The sequence below is a fragment of the Podarcis tiliguerta genome (genome assembly GCF_965153285.1).
Source record: "Podarcis tiliguerta genome assembly, chromosome: 8".
Classification (NCBI taxonomy): Eukaryota; Metazoa; Chordata; class Lepidosauria; order Squamata; family Lacertidae; genus Podarcis; species Podarcis tiliguerta.
Window position 1 is genome coordinate 68,694,103 of NC_139541.1, and position 17,691 is coordinate 68,711,793.

The 17,691-nt window shown below is 44.3% G+C and overlaps 1 protein-coding gene across 2 annotated transcripts in view; it reads right to left on the bottom strand.

The window, feature by feature from the left end:
• Positions 1–1,723: 1,723 nt before the first annotated feature.
• The window catches only part of APLP1 (amyloid beta precursor like protein 1), a 49,923-nt gene continuing 33,955 nt past the window's right edge, over positions 1,724–17,691 (bottom strand). Inside the window, exons 13-16 of one of the 2 annotated variants that reach the window (XM_083455205.1) lie at positions 13,413–13,436; positions 13,180–13,247; positions 11,531–11,599; positions 1,724–1,960 (exon numbers count right to left, since the gene is read on the bottom strand). In XM_083455205.1, the coding sequence (XP_083311331.1) occupies positions 1,751–1,960; positions 11,531–11,599; positions 13,180–13,247; positions 13,413–13,436 (371 nt within the window). In that variant the 3' untranslated portion in view covers positions 1,724–1,750. The remainder of the gene's footprint in view (positions 1,961–11,530; positions 11,600–13,179; positions 13,248–13,412; positions 13,437–17,691) is intronic. The other variant, XM_083455206.1, reaches the window with a different exon arrangement.

Consider the following 17,691-nt stretch of genomic DNA (forward strand, 5'->3'; position numbering starts at 1 on the left):
GGGGGGGGGGGGAGGAGTCTGTTGGGATTCTCAGTCAGTGCTCTTACCAAACTACAAATCCCAGGATTCTTTGGGAGGGGAAAGCTATGACCCCCCCCAAAAAAGCTTATACAGTGGTACCTCGGGTTAAATACACTTCAGGTTACATACGCTTCAGGTTACAAACTCCGCTAACCCAGAAATATTACCTCGGGTTAAGAACTTTGCTTCAGGATGAGAACAGAAATTGTGCTCCGGCGGTGCAGCGGCAGCAGTGGGAGGCCCCATTAGCTAAAGTGGTGCTTCAGGTTAAGAACAGTTTCAGGTTAAGAACGGACCTCTGGAACGAATTAAGTACTTAACCCGAGGTACCACTGTACAAAACTGTAGTGGGCGGCTTTACCTGTCACAAGATTCCTACATGGAAAAATACTATATTTATTTCCCTATAGGAATGCAATTATGTTCATACTTGGCGTCTGCTTCATTGCCATATTTGGGTTCAAGAGTTTCCCCCCCTCAGGTCGTTTTGGCAAGAAACTTTGCTTTTGTTCCCCCTGCTTTTCTATGAAATGTGTGGCTTGATTCCCTAGTAAGAGCCATCCAGTGCCATTTGCTCTGGAATGGCTTTCCTCGTGGTGGACAGACTCTTTCCTCTGGGCTGAGGAGAACTCTTGGTTTATTCAGGCTGAGGGCTGGATTAGATTAGAGATGGGCAGACTTGGCCCACTCACCTCAAATTGGCTGGAAAATAAAACTGAATTAAACACACACACACACACACACACACACACACACACACACAGTTAATGTTTGCTTTCCTAGCCATTCTAAGGCTTAGAAAATATCCCTTTCCTGGGCAGCTTTGCCTGGTGCCCAAAACATCCTCCCTCAAGACTCCTAAACCCACTTCCTCTCCTTTCCCTTTACTTAACCACCTGGAGAACGGAGGTCCTTCCCTCCCCAACCTCTTCTCCACCGTCCTGGTTCAGTGTGTCAGTGAGATGTGGAAGCCCTTGGGGTCTACTAGTAGCCAAGGGCTACTGCAATGACAATTGGCCTTAGGAAGGCTACACACCTCAAGGGTAACTGAACCTCTCTGTGTCAAGAGTGATGGGGGAATCACAAAGGAAAGGGACAGGCCTTCCTTCTCCCCACATGCCATTGCTCCCCATCACTTCTCCCAGACTGGCATGATAAACTAACTGAGGGTCAAGGGAGTGTGCGGCATGAGGGCATAAGTGCTTCAGGGGTGAGAAAGAGCCTTTTACATATTTATGCCCAGCAGTGACCCTCTGCATGTGGGCTGCAATACCACTGAGTGAGTGCAGTTTGTGTGTGAATGGTTGGTTGGTTGATTGATTGATGGAGATAACGGTTACAGTGGTTGTGCAAATGGAGTGTGTGTGAGTGTGGGACTAGGCGGGTGGTTGTATGAATAGGGTGTTTTATGTTGGCTGGGATTCTACATTATGCTGCTTTGTAATGCTCTCTGACTTTTTTATATTGCTTTTAGGGATATGGATACTGTGTTTTAGATGTACATCATTTGACATTGTTTTTATTGGACTTGTGTGTGTGTGTGTGTGTGTGTGTGTGTGTGTCTGCCTGTCTATCATATAAACCACTTTGAGCTCTCCAGGTACTAAGTGCTCTACAAATGGAAAGAAAAGAATAGCAATAATAATTATGTATTATTATTATTATTATTATTATTATTATTATTATTATTATTCAGGGTCTTTTATGAGCCTGAACGCCAAGAACCTAGCTAGCATCCTTCTCCAGTCATGCATCCAGCCTCCCTAGGGGAAAAGACAGTCCTTTCCAACAGTACCTCAACAATGCCATGGCTGATGGTCCCGTAGGGCTTCCGGCGAACCATCAGGAGGCTGATGATGATCACCATGGCAACAGCAACTGCCACCACAAGGAGGCCAATCAGGGCACCCCTGTTGATGGTTACCAAGGTGTCCGGCTCCTGTGGAAGAAGAGATCCAATGAGATCATAAGCAAGGTGAGTTTCACTTCATTTCTTCCAAAGCTGATTGCTCACAAGACAAAAGGAGGGAAGTCTTGTTCCACAACACTGAGGAGGGGTGAGATGAAAATAGTTCCTAAACATGGGACCTTTTCTTTCAAAACCAGCATTCTAGTGGCTCGGGAGTGTATAAATGCATTATAAAAATGCATTTATTTATTTTTACAAAAAGATTAAGGGGAGTTGAGAAAATGTCGCACACCTCATCAGTATCGCAGGAAGGCTTATGGTGATGCAATCACCATCCCACGTGACCCTCAAACAACCAACAATATATCTTTGTTGGTTGGGAAAATCTTTGACATCCTCTCCCCCAGTGACAAAATTCTGGAGGGGAAACAAATGTTGAGTGGTGGGGGATACAACCTCTCTATAACAGAAGATGTCTAGATCCCATGAAAGAAATAAAGAAAACAGCTGTGTGTTTATTGCTATAGTATGAAATTGTCCAGACATGGCCCACATTGCCTTCTGGCTGATCTAGTAAAAAATAAAATAAAATAAAAAGGTAATCTGTAGCTGGAAGTGGCAATAAAGTGATGCACAAGGGAGATGTTATATAAAAACATTTCTATTTGGGATGAAGACCAAGTCGGTTTGAATTGCTCTGCTGTTAATCTGATAGCTATACTCTGGCAGCCTTTTGGGACATCTTTGGGGGAAAGGGCCAAAAAGTAAACCCTACACAAATCCCAAGTGGAGTCCCTAAGATGGTTGGGTGGCGCCTTGTACGCCTCCTTCCAGCAACTCCTGCAGCCAAGCTGGTGCCAAATGTATTGCTCTGCTTTCCTTTGGACCACATCAGGAAGGCAGAGAGGGCGCTCTTGTTGTCTGGGCAGCCCAGGACCTCCATACACACTGCCCAGGCTTGCACCCCGGGAGGTCACTTTTGTAAAAACAATGCAGGAGGTACCAGTTGTAAGCTACCGGTCTCTGCAGCCACAGCAGGCGCTGTGATCCTCCAGTGGTTCAACTTCACCCTTGGAGACACACTCCATTGTCTTGTGAGACAGAAAGGTGTCAACAAGAACTCTGGGTGCATCCAGACATCGCAATAGAACATGGTTGGTCATAATCGGAATGAGCTATCGCCACCCAACCCCCCTCATCTGTCCACCCCCCCCACCTCTTTCCCCCTTTTCTACCTAATGTCTCAACAAATGAAACCGATTTGTAAAAAATGTTACATGGGAAAAAAAATAAGAGCGAGAGACATTGCACATACTTTTGTAAATCAAGAAAACCTTTAATAAAAATACATTAAAAAAATAATCATAGTCGGAATGAGCTGTGGTGAGCCTTTGGTGAAACTATGATGAGAAGTTGGGAAGTTTTTACTTAAATAAATAACCGCAGTTTGCCATTTCACTTGAACCCAACAAACTGAAGTTCAATTAATTTTTAACAGCAGTTAATCTTAACTACGCTTTGTTTTAAACAAGCCAACTTCCAAACATAGGTTACAGAGCTAGCTTGTTTCAACACGCTGTTAAGGTTAACCACAGTTTAGATTTCGGACATAATGCTAAACCGTGGTTAATCCAAAATGGATGTGGAAGCTTCCAGCTATCAAACTCCTTGCAACTATGTCGGAGGAGGAGAGGGAAGGAGGGAGCATGCAAGACGAAGGCACGCCATAACTTGTTCCTGTCATGATAAATAACAGTTTACGACGTCCAAATGCAGCCTTTAAATGCTTAGCACCAGGAAAGTTAAACACCTTCCTCCCATATGAGCTCATTAAGATCTTCTGGAGAGCACCTCCTTTGAATCTTGCCAACATGCAAATTGTTTGCTAGGACATAAGAGAGAGCCTTCTTGGTAACTGCGCCCAGCCTTCCTCTTCTGAGGAAGCCTGCCTTGACTCTTCCCTAATGACACTCCAATGGCCCACCAAGGCCCTGTTCACTCTCTTGGGCAAGCCGTCCTGCTGATGTTATAAACTCTATTTTTGATTTTTTAGTTTTCATGTGCTATCTGCTGGTTTTATGTTGTGCATTACAGTACTTATTTAATGCTTCTCGTAAGCTGCCTTAAGCACTTCAACGGAAAAAGCTGGATAGAACTACGGGTTCAGCAAGACTATTCTCCTCCACCACCCAGTTAGCTTTTCTCCTTCTTAGCTCGCATAACATCCCACTGGTTGCAGAATTTGGCCCTCTATGTGGCCCTCTCTGTAGGCCACATTCTTTCTCCAAGACATTAGCCTCACCAGCCATGCTCTGTACCCTTGAGTGCCTTTGCCCGGCTGAAACATGCCCTTTTAATTTACACATGTATATACTTCTGCAGCTCAGTTCAAGTATGAAGAAATGACTGCTTTATTTTTGGTGGGCCCTACTACCACACCAATAGAGGACCTGAATTCCTGCACTAAAAAGTATCACTTCCTGACGCTACTCTAATATTTCTTCTCTATTTCAGCAAAAGTGAAAGCAAAACATTACCTGGAAGTTCACAGGTTCTTGACAACTGTGTACTAGACAACCTCTAGTATGTAGAAATCAACACCTTATATTTTGGGTAGTTCTGTTTCACTTCTAAGATGACATTAAACTCAGCTGGTTGAGGGTTTATTATAGGGAGCAATAATATAGGCACAATCATCAGAAAACTAGTGTTGGTTGCTCCTCACTTCTAAGATTATTATTGTTGTACAATTATAAGATTATTGTATAATCTAGCACACATTGCAGCCATCAGTGCAGATTTCCTTGTGTTTCCTTTCAGCTAGATCTGCCATTTTTTTGTGCACATACGTCAGCAAATGATTTGGAGTGCTCCAATATCTCCTTTTGGAGCGACCTGTTGTGTTTTCATTGGATGTAAAAGAACTTGCACACCATTCTCTTGAAATTGAAGCACCTTGTGTTTCTGGTGGTTCCTAGATGCTCAGCTTTGATGCATACTACAAACCCTGAAAAGCTATGGTTTTCCCAGTAGTGATGTATGGAAGTGAGAGCTGGACCATACAGACGGCTGATCGCCGAAGAATTGAATTATGGTGCTGGAGGAGACTCTTGAGAGTCCCATGGACTGCAAGAAGATCAAACCTCTCCATTCTTAAGGAAATCAGCCCTGAGTGCTCACTAGAAGGACAGATCCTGAAGCTGAGGCTCCAATACTTTGGCCACCTCATGAGAAGAGAAGACTCCCTGGAAAAGACCCTGATGTTGGGAAAGATGGAGGGCACAAGGAGAAGGGGACGACAGAGGACAAGATGGTTGGATAGTGTTGTCGAAACTACCAGCATGAGTTTGACCAAACTGCGGGAGGCAGTGAAAGACAGGAGTGCCTGGCATGCTCTGGTCCATGGGGTCACGAAGAGCCGGACACGACTAAACGACTAAACAACAACAACAAACCCTGATGGGGTGTCTCTAGGACCCTGGAGAGAGGGACCCTGCTTCAGAAATACTAATGGGCCTTTGACCTCCCACAACCCCACAGCACTACGCCACTCGTGGCAAATGTCAGTTTTCTGCCATGAAATGCGTAGAAAGGCACCAATCATGATGAAGCCAATGGCAAGCCACATACTGCCTTGGTTCTGACCTGTTAAAAAGTGAGAGTAGGGGCTTTGTTCGCAGGGCTGTTGTGCGGATAAAGACTGGGATGGAATTTGCACTCACAAAAGGCATTACTTACTAAGAAGAAAAGGATTAGGTAAAGATTACATCAACTGTTGCAAAGTTCCACAGCGCTCAGAGTAAGCTTTTGATCCCAGCAGCATTCGTCAGGCATTCAGAGCAGAAATAAAACGGGATTTGTTCTCCTGCCCAAGGCCATTTTCGCAAATGATTCTTAAGTCAATGTTTCCAGTTCCTGCATCTGTAGTTCAGATGTAAAAGCTACATGGGGCTGGAATGAACACTTTTTCGGTTTGCAAAATGGTGCTTCTACTTTCTATGCCATTTTGCCATATGAAGAAGGTGGGTTATTTCTATTTCTATTTCTATTATTATTAAAAAAAGAACAGACAAAAACTCAACTTTAGCACCCCTTGTCAAGACACCTTAATTGATTGCCATCACCTGGTTTGCCAGAAAACAAAGGACGTCTGTGGCCAAGCCAACTGGATGACAGTTCCCAGTTTTGCCCTTACTGGAAAGCTAACACTTCCATCTCCAATTGCTCCCCTAAGAAAACTCCTTTAAGGCCCACAAACAAAAGAAATGTAGCAGAAGTGACCTTTCCTTCAAGCGCAATTTGAAAAAAATCTATAAACCAGGAAGCAAAAAGTGACACAAAGCAGAGGGTGACCTCAGTCACAGAACACAAAACAAAACACCCAACTCCCTTAGGATAAAGTTCTCTTTGGTTTGGGATTCTGCAGAGAAGCAAACCGGATCACCCTGCTTCCCACAGAGTAATCTGATGCCAGTGATCCTTTTGGAAAAGAGCTGAACTAACAACCAGCCACAACAGAGAAAGCAGAGGCCAAGGTGTAGCTGGAGGTTTATATTACAACAGATGTACACGGGGCAGAGAGTCAACTGACTCGAACGGGGATTTGGAATTCGGCATATAACCAAGAGCATCGTAAAGACGTTAAAAGACAAAATGTGCAGAAGGTTTCGATGAGCCAATAGCACTTACAATCACAGAGTCAGAAAGGACCTCAAAAGATCCTCTAGTCTGACCCTCCACCAATGTAGGAAAGTCACTTGTACAGCATCCCTGATAGGTGGCCACCCTTGCCCATCAATCCCTCCTTTTCATCCCTGATGAGAATACTTGCTTAAGGAACTCTGTGCATGCTCTGAAGCCTTCCCTTCCTTATTTCCTCATGTGTCGCAGGTCTAAAGCCCTGACTCAAAGACAGACCCCGAGCCCGCTCATAAACGGCGAGCAATTATTAAAAGTTCTTTGGGCGTAGCAGTGTCGCAGGGGGTGTTTAAGCTTTAGTCTGTTTAAAATGGATGGTTCCATTGACTTTTACGGCACAAAATCAAGCGGCTGCATATAGGCAAGACCACGGATATGGGGCATGTTTCTGCCTCTTCTCAACTTCATAATCATCAGTGCCTGGAGTGATCTTATTGAACACAGTCTTCCAGACTGCAGCCCATTCCGCCAGCCTGAATCAATGGGTGAGATACGAAGCAAGGCTCATTCCATCAGCTGGCCATTATAAGAACTGCTATTTGAAATTTGGTGCCTGAGTTATTCCTCTTCCCTTCTTGTCCCTTTCTCCTTGTGTGTCATGTTTGTCAGTAATAATAATAATAATAATAATAATAATAATAATAATAATACTCCACCTATTTGACTGGGTTTACCCAGCCACTCTGGGCGGCTTACAGCACATATAAAAACATAATAAAACATCAAACATTAAAAACCTCCAGATACAGGGCTGCCTTCAGATGTCTTCTAAAAGTTTTTCAGTTTGCAAAATGGTGCTCTTTTTTATGTCCTTGACATCTGAAGGGAGGCCGTTCCACAGGGAGGGTGCCACCACCAAGAAGGCCCTCTGTAAGATAGTATGCCTGCAGGTAGGGACTGTCTTGTTTCAACTGATTGCCTGAAAGCCACTCTGGGCTGAAGAGCAGGACACAATTGCTTTAAAGAAATAAAATTCTCCCCTGTGGGGGACACTGTCATTTGGCTTGTTTTCACTAATCATATTTAAGATTAACCACAGTCTGCTCTAGGTTCAGACAACATGCTAATACTGCAGTTAATCTAGAACAGAAGCAAAAGCTTCCGAATTTCTCCTCATGGCCACACCAAGGGGAAGGGACTCTCCTCAGTTCACCCTCAAATTGATGATATGCTATGGTTTACTGCTTTGCCCCAAATCAGTTCATTAAGACGTTTCCCAGCCTGCCCCCATTCTGTACCTCCCTGCTTTGGATTCTATGGTTTGAACAGAATGCAGCAAAGACAGAAGCCAGAGAATGGCTTTTGTACTTAGAACAACAACAACAGCAGCAAAGGAGTAGTATTTTGTATATTGCGGATACCGTCCCTTTACCGTTTCCCTTTGTTGGTGCTAAGGAACCAGCTTATTGACTACTGGCTTTGCCCTACACTTCGTGGGTCCCACCTCATGGCTCACCTCCAATGGCTACCCACAGCCCACCTTAGACAACCTGAGTAGTTCATTCCTTCCCACAATAGGTGAACACAGCCTACAGGACCAAACAATTCTGATTTGCTCATTGGCACTGATATATTCCCAGAGCAGCCTCTTGTTCAAGTCTGTAACATTTTTATGGGAAGGGTTTGAATTATAGACTAAAACTGTAAATCCAACCCACTGAAATAAACAAAAGCACCCTCCCTTTCTGGGAGCAAACAAACAAACAAACAAAAAAACAGCAGCAAAGGAGATACTTAGAGAAGTGCTTCAAGCTAGGAAACGAATATTGGCTAGAAGGAGCAGACACAATTTCTGTATCCCAAAAACTTGGACCAAACAAATAAGGTCATTCCTTGTACATACACATTTGTACAGAAAGAAAGAAAAATATATGAATGGCCGCCACACAAAAGAGGGGTAGGGGTGGGGTGGGAAAGAAATTTGATTGTTTGCTTTTAAAGTCAAACCCACCACATTTTCTGAAACAATATTCAGACTGAAACACACCCATCTCTTGAAATTCACACTTCCACAAAATTTTGCAATGTAGCAGTCTAGCCAAGTAATGCTAATATATGCATGAAATGAAATCTATGCCACCCTTAAATTAAGTTCTTTATGTTTCTGCAGTAGTTTGCAATTTCTTTCTTTTTTTGTAAAAAAACCAAAAACTTTTAAAAATCTGTCAGCATTTTAGTGCAAATTTCTAACAAATTTTGGGATGCAGATTTGCCTGCTATATAGATCTTTGCAAAACAGTTTCCCAGTATGCAATGCATTTGTATGTTATATTCATGAACGTATGAATTTTAGGCACAGTGTCTCCATATATATGCAAAGTTTGTGCCTGTTTGGTTGGAGAAATGCATTGCGAAATTCAGGGATGTGTGAATTTCAAAGAACAGCTGTGTTTTGTTTGGCATATTGGTTCAAGAAGCGTGAAATAGGTAGCTGCTCATTAAAATGCAAACAAAATTGAATTTCTCCCCTTCCCTACTATTAACAAGGATGAAATAATCATTACAGGAGGGAGAGGTTTCTTTCTTTCTTTCTTTCTTTCTTTCTTTCTTTCTTTCTTTCTTTTCCAAAAGAGCAATTCCTAAGATATCCCACTAGGAAATTTTGCCGATGCACATTTTAAAGCCTTTCTGAATACAGATCCAAGAGCACTGACTTGAATAACGTTGAGAAAATGTCCTTTTCTAAAAGTGGAGATTCAGCCCAAATGAAGGGAAATGAAGGAGCTGAAATTCTATCAGCTGAAACATAATAAAACGCCTAATAAGGTAAGAGAAGGGGGGGAGGGGGGGAGGAACAGAGGAAGAAAAAGGAAGAATGAGAAGCATCTAGATAGAGACATAAAAGCCCAAGGAGAAGAATTTTAAAAGGGTTACATTAGAAGCAGGAAGCCTGCCAGGGAGAATTGCTTGGGTCATTAGACCATCAAGATGTAAAAAAAGCACTTAAGGACGACAGAAATATTGCAGAGAAGTTAAATGAGTGCTTTGCATCTGTCTTAGACAAAGACAAGGTTGGTGAGATACACCCAAGCTGTTCCCCATGAAGGCAATAAATCTGAAGAAATGACAGAAACTGAATCGTCTTTGGAGGACATTTTAGAGCAAACGGATAGATTAAACTCATAAATCACCAGGAGCAGATGGAATTCTCCCAAGAGTTCTGAAAGGAACTAAAGTTAAAAGCAAAAAAAGAGAAAGGGGGGAGGAGGGAGTAACTTTAGAACCCGGATCCAACAAGGGCAATCCGTGCTTCGAAGCCCAGATTTTGAGAGACGTTTGCCTTGCTGAATAATGACCACATGTGCAGAAATGGGCATGGCCAAAGCCCATGGATCCAGCGCTAATCCCATTTGCGGAACATGGGATGCCACGCACACCTGCTTAACAGATGCTTGGCGCTGCCAGTTTCGACAGCATCCAGTACCATTTTTGGGGAGGTGGTGGTGATGGAGGAACTGCATCTAAGCACCCCTTTCCCATCCACCCAGAGGTGATTGATAGTGCCAAAGCTGACGGTGCCAAACATCTGCTAGGCTAGGAAATTTGTCCATGCACTCGACTGCTTTGCCTTGGAGTTTCAGGGCTTTAGAAGAGCTACAGAAATGCTAACATTCTGCCAGTTACTTTTTTTAATTAAAAAGAAATCAACAACTGGGTGTGATGCTGGAAGTCTTAGGGCAAGGGTAGCCAGTGTGGTGTTCTTCCGGATGTTGCGGACCTCCTTATCCCTCCACCATCACTGACCATTGGCCATTGGCTTGCTGGGGCACACAGAAATTGGAGTCTAGCAACATTCCTGCATTGCAAGGGGTTAGACGAGAGGACCGTTGGTCAAGTCCTATGCTCCAGAGCAAGAGAAAACAAGCTTGCTCCATCTTCCATATGACAGCCCTTGGGGTATTTGAAGATGGGTATCCTATCTTCTCTCAGTCTCTTCTTTTCCAGGCTAAACATACCCAGGTCCTTCAACCGCTCCTCATAAGGCTTAGTTTCCAGACCCTTGATCATCTTCATCACCCTTCTCTGCACACGTTCCAGTTTGTCAACAACCTTTTCAAATTGTGGTGCCCAGAAGAAGACACAGTACTCCAGGTGTGGTCAGACCAAAACTCCTCTGTGAAGCTCTAGAGAACTGATGCCAATCCATTTGTGGCTGTATACCCAAGTGGGGCTGAGTTCGTTGCACCAATGTCTGGACTCATTTCAAGGCCTCTCTCATGTCCCAAGCCTCAGGCAGAGGCTTCACCACCTGAAGGTGTCAGGGATGGAACTGGGGCCTCCTGCCTGCAGAAAACTTGCTCTGTCCGCCACTAAGCTATCTCAGGGAGTGGCCTCCATGCTCTACATCTCAACCTGCCACCACACCACTACTTCCATCTGTGGTCTGGGCCTAATGTGCTAAAAACTCGGGAGTGGTTCCAGGAAGCTCATTCATGAATTTAAGGGAGGGAGAATTGCCTTCAGAAGCATATTTTTACTTGCTGCATACGTTCTCCCACACCTACGCATGATCACATAACAGAATAGCTTTGAACCACTGAAAAGACCTGACAGAGAGAGAGAGAGAGAGAGGGAGGGAGGGGGGGGCAGGCAGGCCTCAACGCCCAGTTTTAAAAAATAAATAGGGAGATAAATGATGGCCACTTCACCCAGCTCTCAGGGTCAAACTAGATGTCTCTCCCCAGCTACTTTATTTTTGTCGAAAAAGCTTGCATTCTAGGTGACAGGTGTTTCTTCTAGTTCGGGCCTTAGTCTGTGATGTGGGGTGGGGAAACAGACGAGTCTGGATGGATGAGTACAGGGTACAGAATGCACATAAGGGAGGGTGTGGGGTTGGATGCACACCTGACCAGGTGGGATGGCGAGGTGCAGTTGTTTCTGGCTGGCTCCAAAGCCACTTACCAGCTCGTCACGTTGGATCTCTTGGGACTTGTACACCATGCCTTTGACATCTGAGGCAGACACATTGACCTGTGGTGAGGGGAGAGGAGGAGATACTTAGATTTTGGAAGGGCTAAGGGAGAAAAGGGAGACTTAAAAGCAGTGTTTCCTCTCTCCTTGGCACCAAATCCCTCCAGCAACATAGGGCAGCTGTCATCTAGCGTAAATAGTTGGACTCCAACTCATATCAGCCCTAAACAGTTGGGCTTCTTCCAGACATTGCTGGACTCCTACTCACATCCGTCCCAGTCAACATCGCCAATGGCCAGGGATGTTTTCAATATTGGTTTTTAAATGGTTGTAATCCACACTGGGACCTACTGGTAAAAAATTGAATAATAATTTTAATAACAGGAGTCCAACAATATCTGGAGGGCCAGGTCAGTTTTGGTTTCTCTCTGTTTCTTATTTGCCTCCTTCAAAATCTTAAGTTTTCTTCTCCACATCAGTTTTAAAATGATTTTTAAAGAAGTCCTCATGAAAAATTATCCTAATTTTCTCCTAATATACACATTTTTTGAAGCAATTTCCCCCAATATAATCATAGAATAGTAGAGTTGGAAGGGGCCACAAAAGTCATCTAGTCCAACCCTCTGCAAGGTAGGAATATTTTGCATGGTTGCATGATGTTTTTACTTACATATGCCCTCCTTATGGGCACTTTACCTAGCAACTCCAATTTTTGTACAAGTTACTTGGTTGGAGAACGGCATGGCTATTTTCAGAGAATGGCGAGTTATGAAGGATGGCTGCATTTCAATTTGCATATAGTTTCAGGAAGTGAGAATTAGGTAGGTTCCCCTTGAAATGCAAACTTAACCACACACACACACACACACACACACACACACAGTTCCTGACCCCAGTCATCTTTGACTTAAAAGAGCCCAGCAGTTCCCCAATTCATGCTTGACAGAGGCAGCTCAAAACATGTGGGTGGAAATGTGGTACAGCCCATCCACCATACCACAGTACGTCAACATCCCCATGGGGAACTATTTGTTTTCAGAACCTCATGGCCTAAAATTCTCCCTCCATTTGGAAAGCCAACACATCAGAGAGTTTGGTGGGCATCTGAGACCTGCTATCCCTAGAAGTTGCAAGATGCTTAAGCCCATTTTCGATTTTGAAAGCAACCAGCCACACTTACTCACACAGCTAATAAAACTAAGAAGATAAAATGATGGTGAGAGAGTTGTGGTGCCTAGACAGGGTGTCAGGCTAGGACTGAGGAGACTCAAGCTCAAAACCCCATTCAACTCACTGGTTGACCTTAAGCCAGAAAGTACGTCTCTCAGGCTGTGTACACACTATACCTTTAAAGCAAATTCAAGCACGCTTTCCCTCAAAGAATTCTGGGAACTGTAGTTTACTCCTCATGCAGTTATAATAACCAGCAACCCTTAAGAAACCACAGTGCCCAGAATTCTTGGGTGGGAGGGATGTGCTTTAAAGATGGAGTGGGTCTCAGAATATCTCACAGGGTTATTGTGAGGCTGAAATGAGAGTTGTGGTAGGGGAACCATGCCCATCACCTCTAGCTGCTTGGAGTACAGGAAGGCTGTAAATATTAATAAAAACAACAAATGCTACAGAAACATTCAGCTTACCTTACGTTCATATTCATACAGCAAGGCCTTGTCACTGGTTGGATAGTCATATTCTGCCAGCCCTGAAGCTGTGGGACAGAGGAACAGAGGTCTCAAGTCATTAAGCGTCTCAGACATTACCATTTACTCTGGCATGGAGTTATTCTGGACAAAAAATAACCCAAAACTCTTCTCCCCCCACACCACCAAAACTCACAAGGAGGTGGTGTTGTATATAGGAGTGGGGCACTCACCTTTCTTGTCCGCTTGTTCAGAATCTGCTCGTTCCCCACAGAGCAGCAGGAGAAGAGATTAAGCATAGCATAAAGAAAGAAAAGAACAGAAAAAGGAAAAAAGAAGACAAGTTTGAGGCCAAGGGTGTTGAGATAGCAGAAGCTAGCAAGTAGGGCAACTGGTTTTCAAGTTGTGTTTGAAGGAGCACTGCAGATTCACTGGACATGGTATCATTAGTGGTTGGGGGAGGGACAGGCGCTAACCTATCTGTTTTGGTTTCCCTCAATTCCCTATTTTTCAAATCTTAAATTCAGCTCTCCACTTTTCCCTATCAATTTGCAAATCTCTTTTTAAAAGGTTCTCAGGAAAATTCGTCAGCATTTTATTGCAAATTTCTCCACACAGATTTTTGTATGCAATGTTTGTAACATACACATTAAAGCAAAGTGGTTTCTTTTTTTAAACAATGCATTTTTGTATATTATTTTCATTAAAATGTGCCCTTTTTTTGCATACGTTACCCTAGTATGTGAATTTTTGTACACATTACTCGGCTGGAGAACTGCACTACAAAATTCAGAAACTTTCACATGTGAAAGGATGTCTGCGTTTCAGTTTGCATATTGTTTCAGGAAGTGTGAATTAGATAAATTTGCCTACCTCACCCCTAATCTGGGGGTCCCCTCAAAGAGAAGACCAGCAATGGCAGAAAAGCTTCCCTGAAAGATGCTTTGGTAATTACTTCCTCTCTTGTAGGGTGAGTTCTGAGTGTGTGGTCTATTGCACCCATGGCAATAGCAAGAAGATGTTCCAGAACCTTCTATACTGAATAAGAGTTCCACAACTGATATTTAAGGGGCTCTTCCCGAAGCAAACACATTGGTGGAAGAAAGAATTCCTTCTACAGGCAAAAAATGTTTGAAAGCCATTGAAACAAGGCATGCCAGAAAAAGAAAGTTAAGAACATAAAAGGAGTGCTGCTGGATTAGACCAAAGGCCCATCTAGTCCAGCATACAGGAAGCCCAGATGCAGGACACAGGTTCAAGAGACCTCTCCCACTCATGATCTCCAGTGACTGGTGTTCAGAGGCATATTGGAGGTAGTACACAGGCATTATAGCTAGTTGACATTGATAGCTTCATTCCCCATGAATTTGTCTAACCTGCATTGGAAGCTGTCCAAGTTTGGTGGCCATCGCTATACCTTGTGGTGATGAATGACGCAGTTGAACTATGCACTGTGTGAAGTAGTTTGTCAGTCCTTACAACATTTTATTATTACTGCTACTACTATTACTATTATTATTAATAATAAAATGTATATCCCATCCTTCCTCCTGAGGGAGCCCTGGGCAGCAAATGCACAAAATATAAAATAACTAAAGGTAAAGGTACCCCTGCCCATACGGGCCAGTCTTGACAGACTCTAGGGTTGTGCGCCCATCTCACTCAAGAGACACTTCCAGGTCACGTGGCCAGCGTGACATCGCTGCTCTGGCGAGCCAGAGCCGCACACGGAAACGCTGTTTACCTTCCCGCTAATAAGCGGTCCCTATTTATCTACTTGCACCCGGGAGTGCTTTTGAACTGCTAGGTTGGCAGGCGCTGGGACCGAACAATGGGAGCGCACCCCGCCGCGGGGATTCGAACCGCCGACCTTCCGATCGGCAAGCCCTAGGCGCTGAGGCTTTTACCCACAGCGCCACCCGCGTCCCTATAAAATAACTAGAACATACAAAAACCATTCTAATAAAGACACAGACCAGGAAAGATGACTACTTAAAAGGCTAGTTGAACCGGGAAAGACTTCGTTTAGATTTGTTGAGACTCCAAGTTCCAGTGAGCAAGGAAAACTCAGATCTCTGCCCACTTTCTGCACACCAGAGAACAAGGGCATGCGCCCTCCCCATCATGAGATATCATCATTTAGACACCATCTGAAGAAAATAAAAACCGCAGTTGGTGGCAAGCAGGGAGACAAAAACAAATATGGGGGAGCTTCACTCTCCCACCAGCTGATACGTCTCCTCACATTCGTACACCTATGACTGGGGACAAGAAAGTGAAAGGGGACACGGCTCGTGGTTCCTTGCAGGATACATGCAGCAGAACTGGAGACGTGATTCTGATGCGATGCTCCCTGTTGGACACAGAACTAATGTCACAATGACTTCACTGCCTTTCCCCCCAAGTGGTTAGGGCCAGAAATGTGGACGTCAGGGAGAATGCCAATGAGCGAGAGCATGAGGGTGCCTGGGACAGGGTAAGGCAGTCTTAGCCTAGCAATTTGCTCTTCTGTACCTTCCGAATGGCGCCTTCTACGCGCAGGTAGCCTCGAGGCACCGTCAGTGCGTAACGCAATGATTAATAGGTAGCAGCAGGAGTTCCTGGCAATGCTGGCCGTCCATGTTGCTCTGTTCGCGTTCATTCCTACAGCTGCTGTTGTACGCTGTCGACTTTGCCTCTTTGGAGCACCGTTCACATCACGGAGGTGATCGTTCTGGTGTAGCAGCCATCCAGCATAATAAGATCACTGCATCAGTCACCCTCTTTTCTCTTAGTTCATTCATAGGCTGCTGTTTTCCTCTAGGGAACTGTGCCGTTCCCTCCGCCCAACTCTGCATACCAGAGGAGACGGCGTCGCTGCTATTGTGCTACAGAATCTCTTATTAATCTAGGATGAAGCGAGAGGCGAGTTGCACACCCCAGAGAGCATTATTATTTTTACCATTCATGCTTTGAACTCATAGAAGCAAATTGAACGGTTGACATGAAGCAAAGGGTTATTATAAGATTATAGCCAACAGAGTGCTCCTGGGGTCTGACCTCCTCTAAAGATATCCCCTTCCCTAGAACGTTCTGCTTTCATTAGACAGAAGTCAGACCTTTTGCTTGTGGAGACAGAACAAAAAAAAGCATGTAGGTATTTTACCCGATTGCTCATAAGCAGCAGTGCAAGCAAACAACTCTAAACCCATTAGGCAATCTCTGTTTTAAAAGCTGGTGGGCTGTATTGCTGCTTTATAAGACACTGAGTAAAATATCTCCCGTACACGGCTGGGTTTTGGCTCCCCCCAACAAATTCCCCTTAGACCACAAAATTTCTGGCTGCAATATAACTTAGGTTATCACCGCAGGATAACTGATGTTAAACATGTCCAGATCATACTGCTGCTAGCATTGGGCGAGGGGCGGGAGGTGAGAAATCCAGTTCAGTTTGCACTGGAAGAGAGACTATCTACATCAGGCTTTTGCAAAACAACAGCTGTCTTTCAAAATCTGCACATCCCAAAAATGTGTAAATTGGGAGAAAGTGTACATAAAATGCATCTCTGACTGCGAAATAACACACAAAACATGCAAAAATGATCTAATAGTTGGTAGAGCGTGGGACTCTTAATCTCCAGGTCACAGGTTTGAGCCCCATCTTAGGCAAAAGATTCCTGCATTGCAGGGGGTTGGACTCAAGGTCCCTTCCAACTCTACAATTCTATGATGGGGAAAATCACTTGCAAAAATGGGTATATTAGCAGAAATGCACACAACTAAAATATTGATGCATTTTCATGAGTTTAAAAAAAAAAGATTCACAAACTGATGCAAAAATCTAGTAAACTGAATTTAAGATGAGAAAAATTAGTAGCAGAGAGATCCTTGGTTGTTGCCCAAGCAGAAAGGGCTTCAGTGAAATAATTCTCTTCCTGAAACCTAGGGCCTTCCAATGAGGCTTGCAGATTGCAGAAGACAGGCACAGGGAATTGCCATTTGCCAGACCTGCTGTTTCCTCATCTAGTCCAGCACAAAGGAAGCTACCTCACACCAAGCCATCTTGCTCAGTACTGTCCACTCTGACTGGCAGGGCTCTCTGGGATTTCACAGAAGAGTCTGTCCCAGTCCTGCCTGGAGATGCTGGGGTTTGAACCTGGGAGCTTCTGCAAGGCAAGGCAGATTCTCTACCACTGAGCCAACGGGGCCCTTCCTCAAATGGAAGAGTACTGCCTACTCAGATTGACAATGGCCCTCCAAAGTCTCAAGCAGAGGGTCTTCTCCATCGCTGGCCACTTGGACTGGAGATGCCTTGGGCTGAACAGGTGAGCATCTGCAAAAGCCGCCAACAGAATTTTCTTCTAAGAACTGGAATGCTTTCAATGACTGTTGGTGTTTGGACCCAGGCTGGGTCCATACACAACAGAAGCCGTGGTAAAGTTCAAGAAGGACACTGACAAACTGCAACGTGTCCAGAGGAGGGCAACCAAAATGGTCAAAGGCCTTATGAGGAACGGCTAAGGGAGCTGGGCA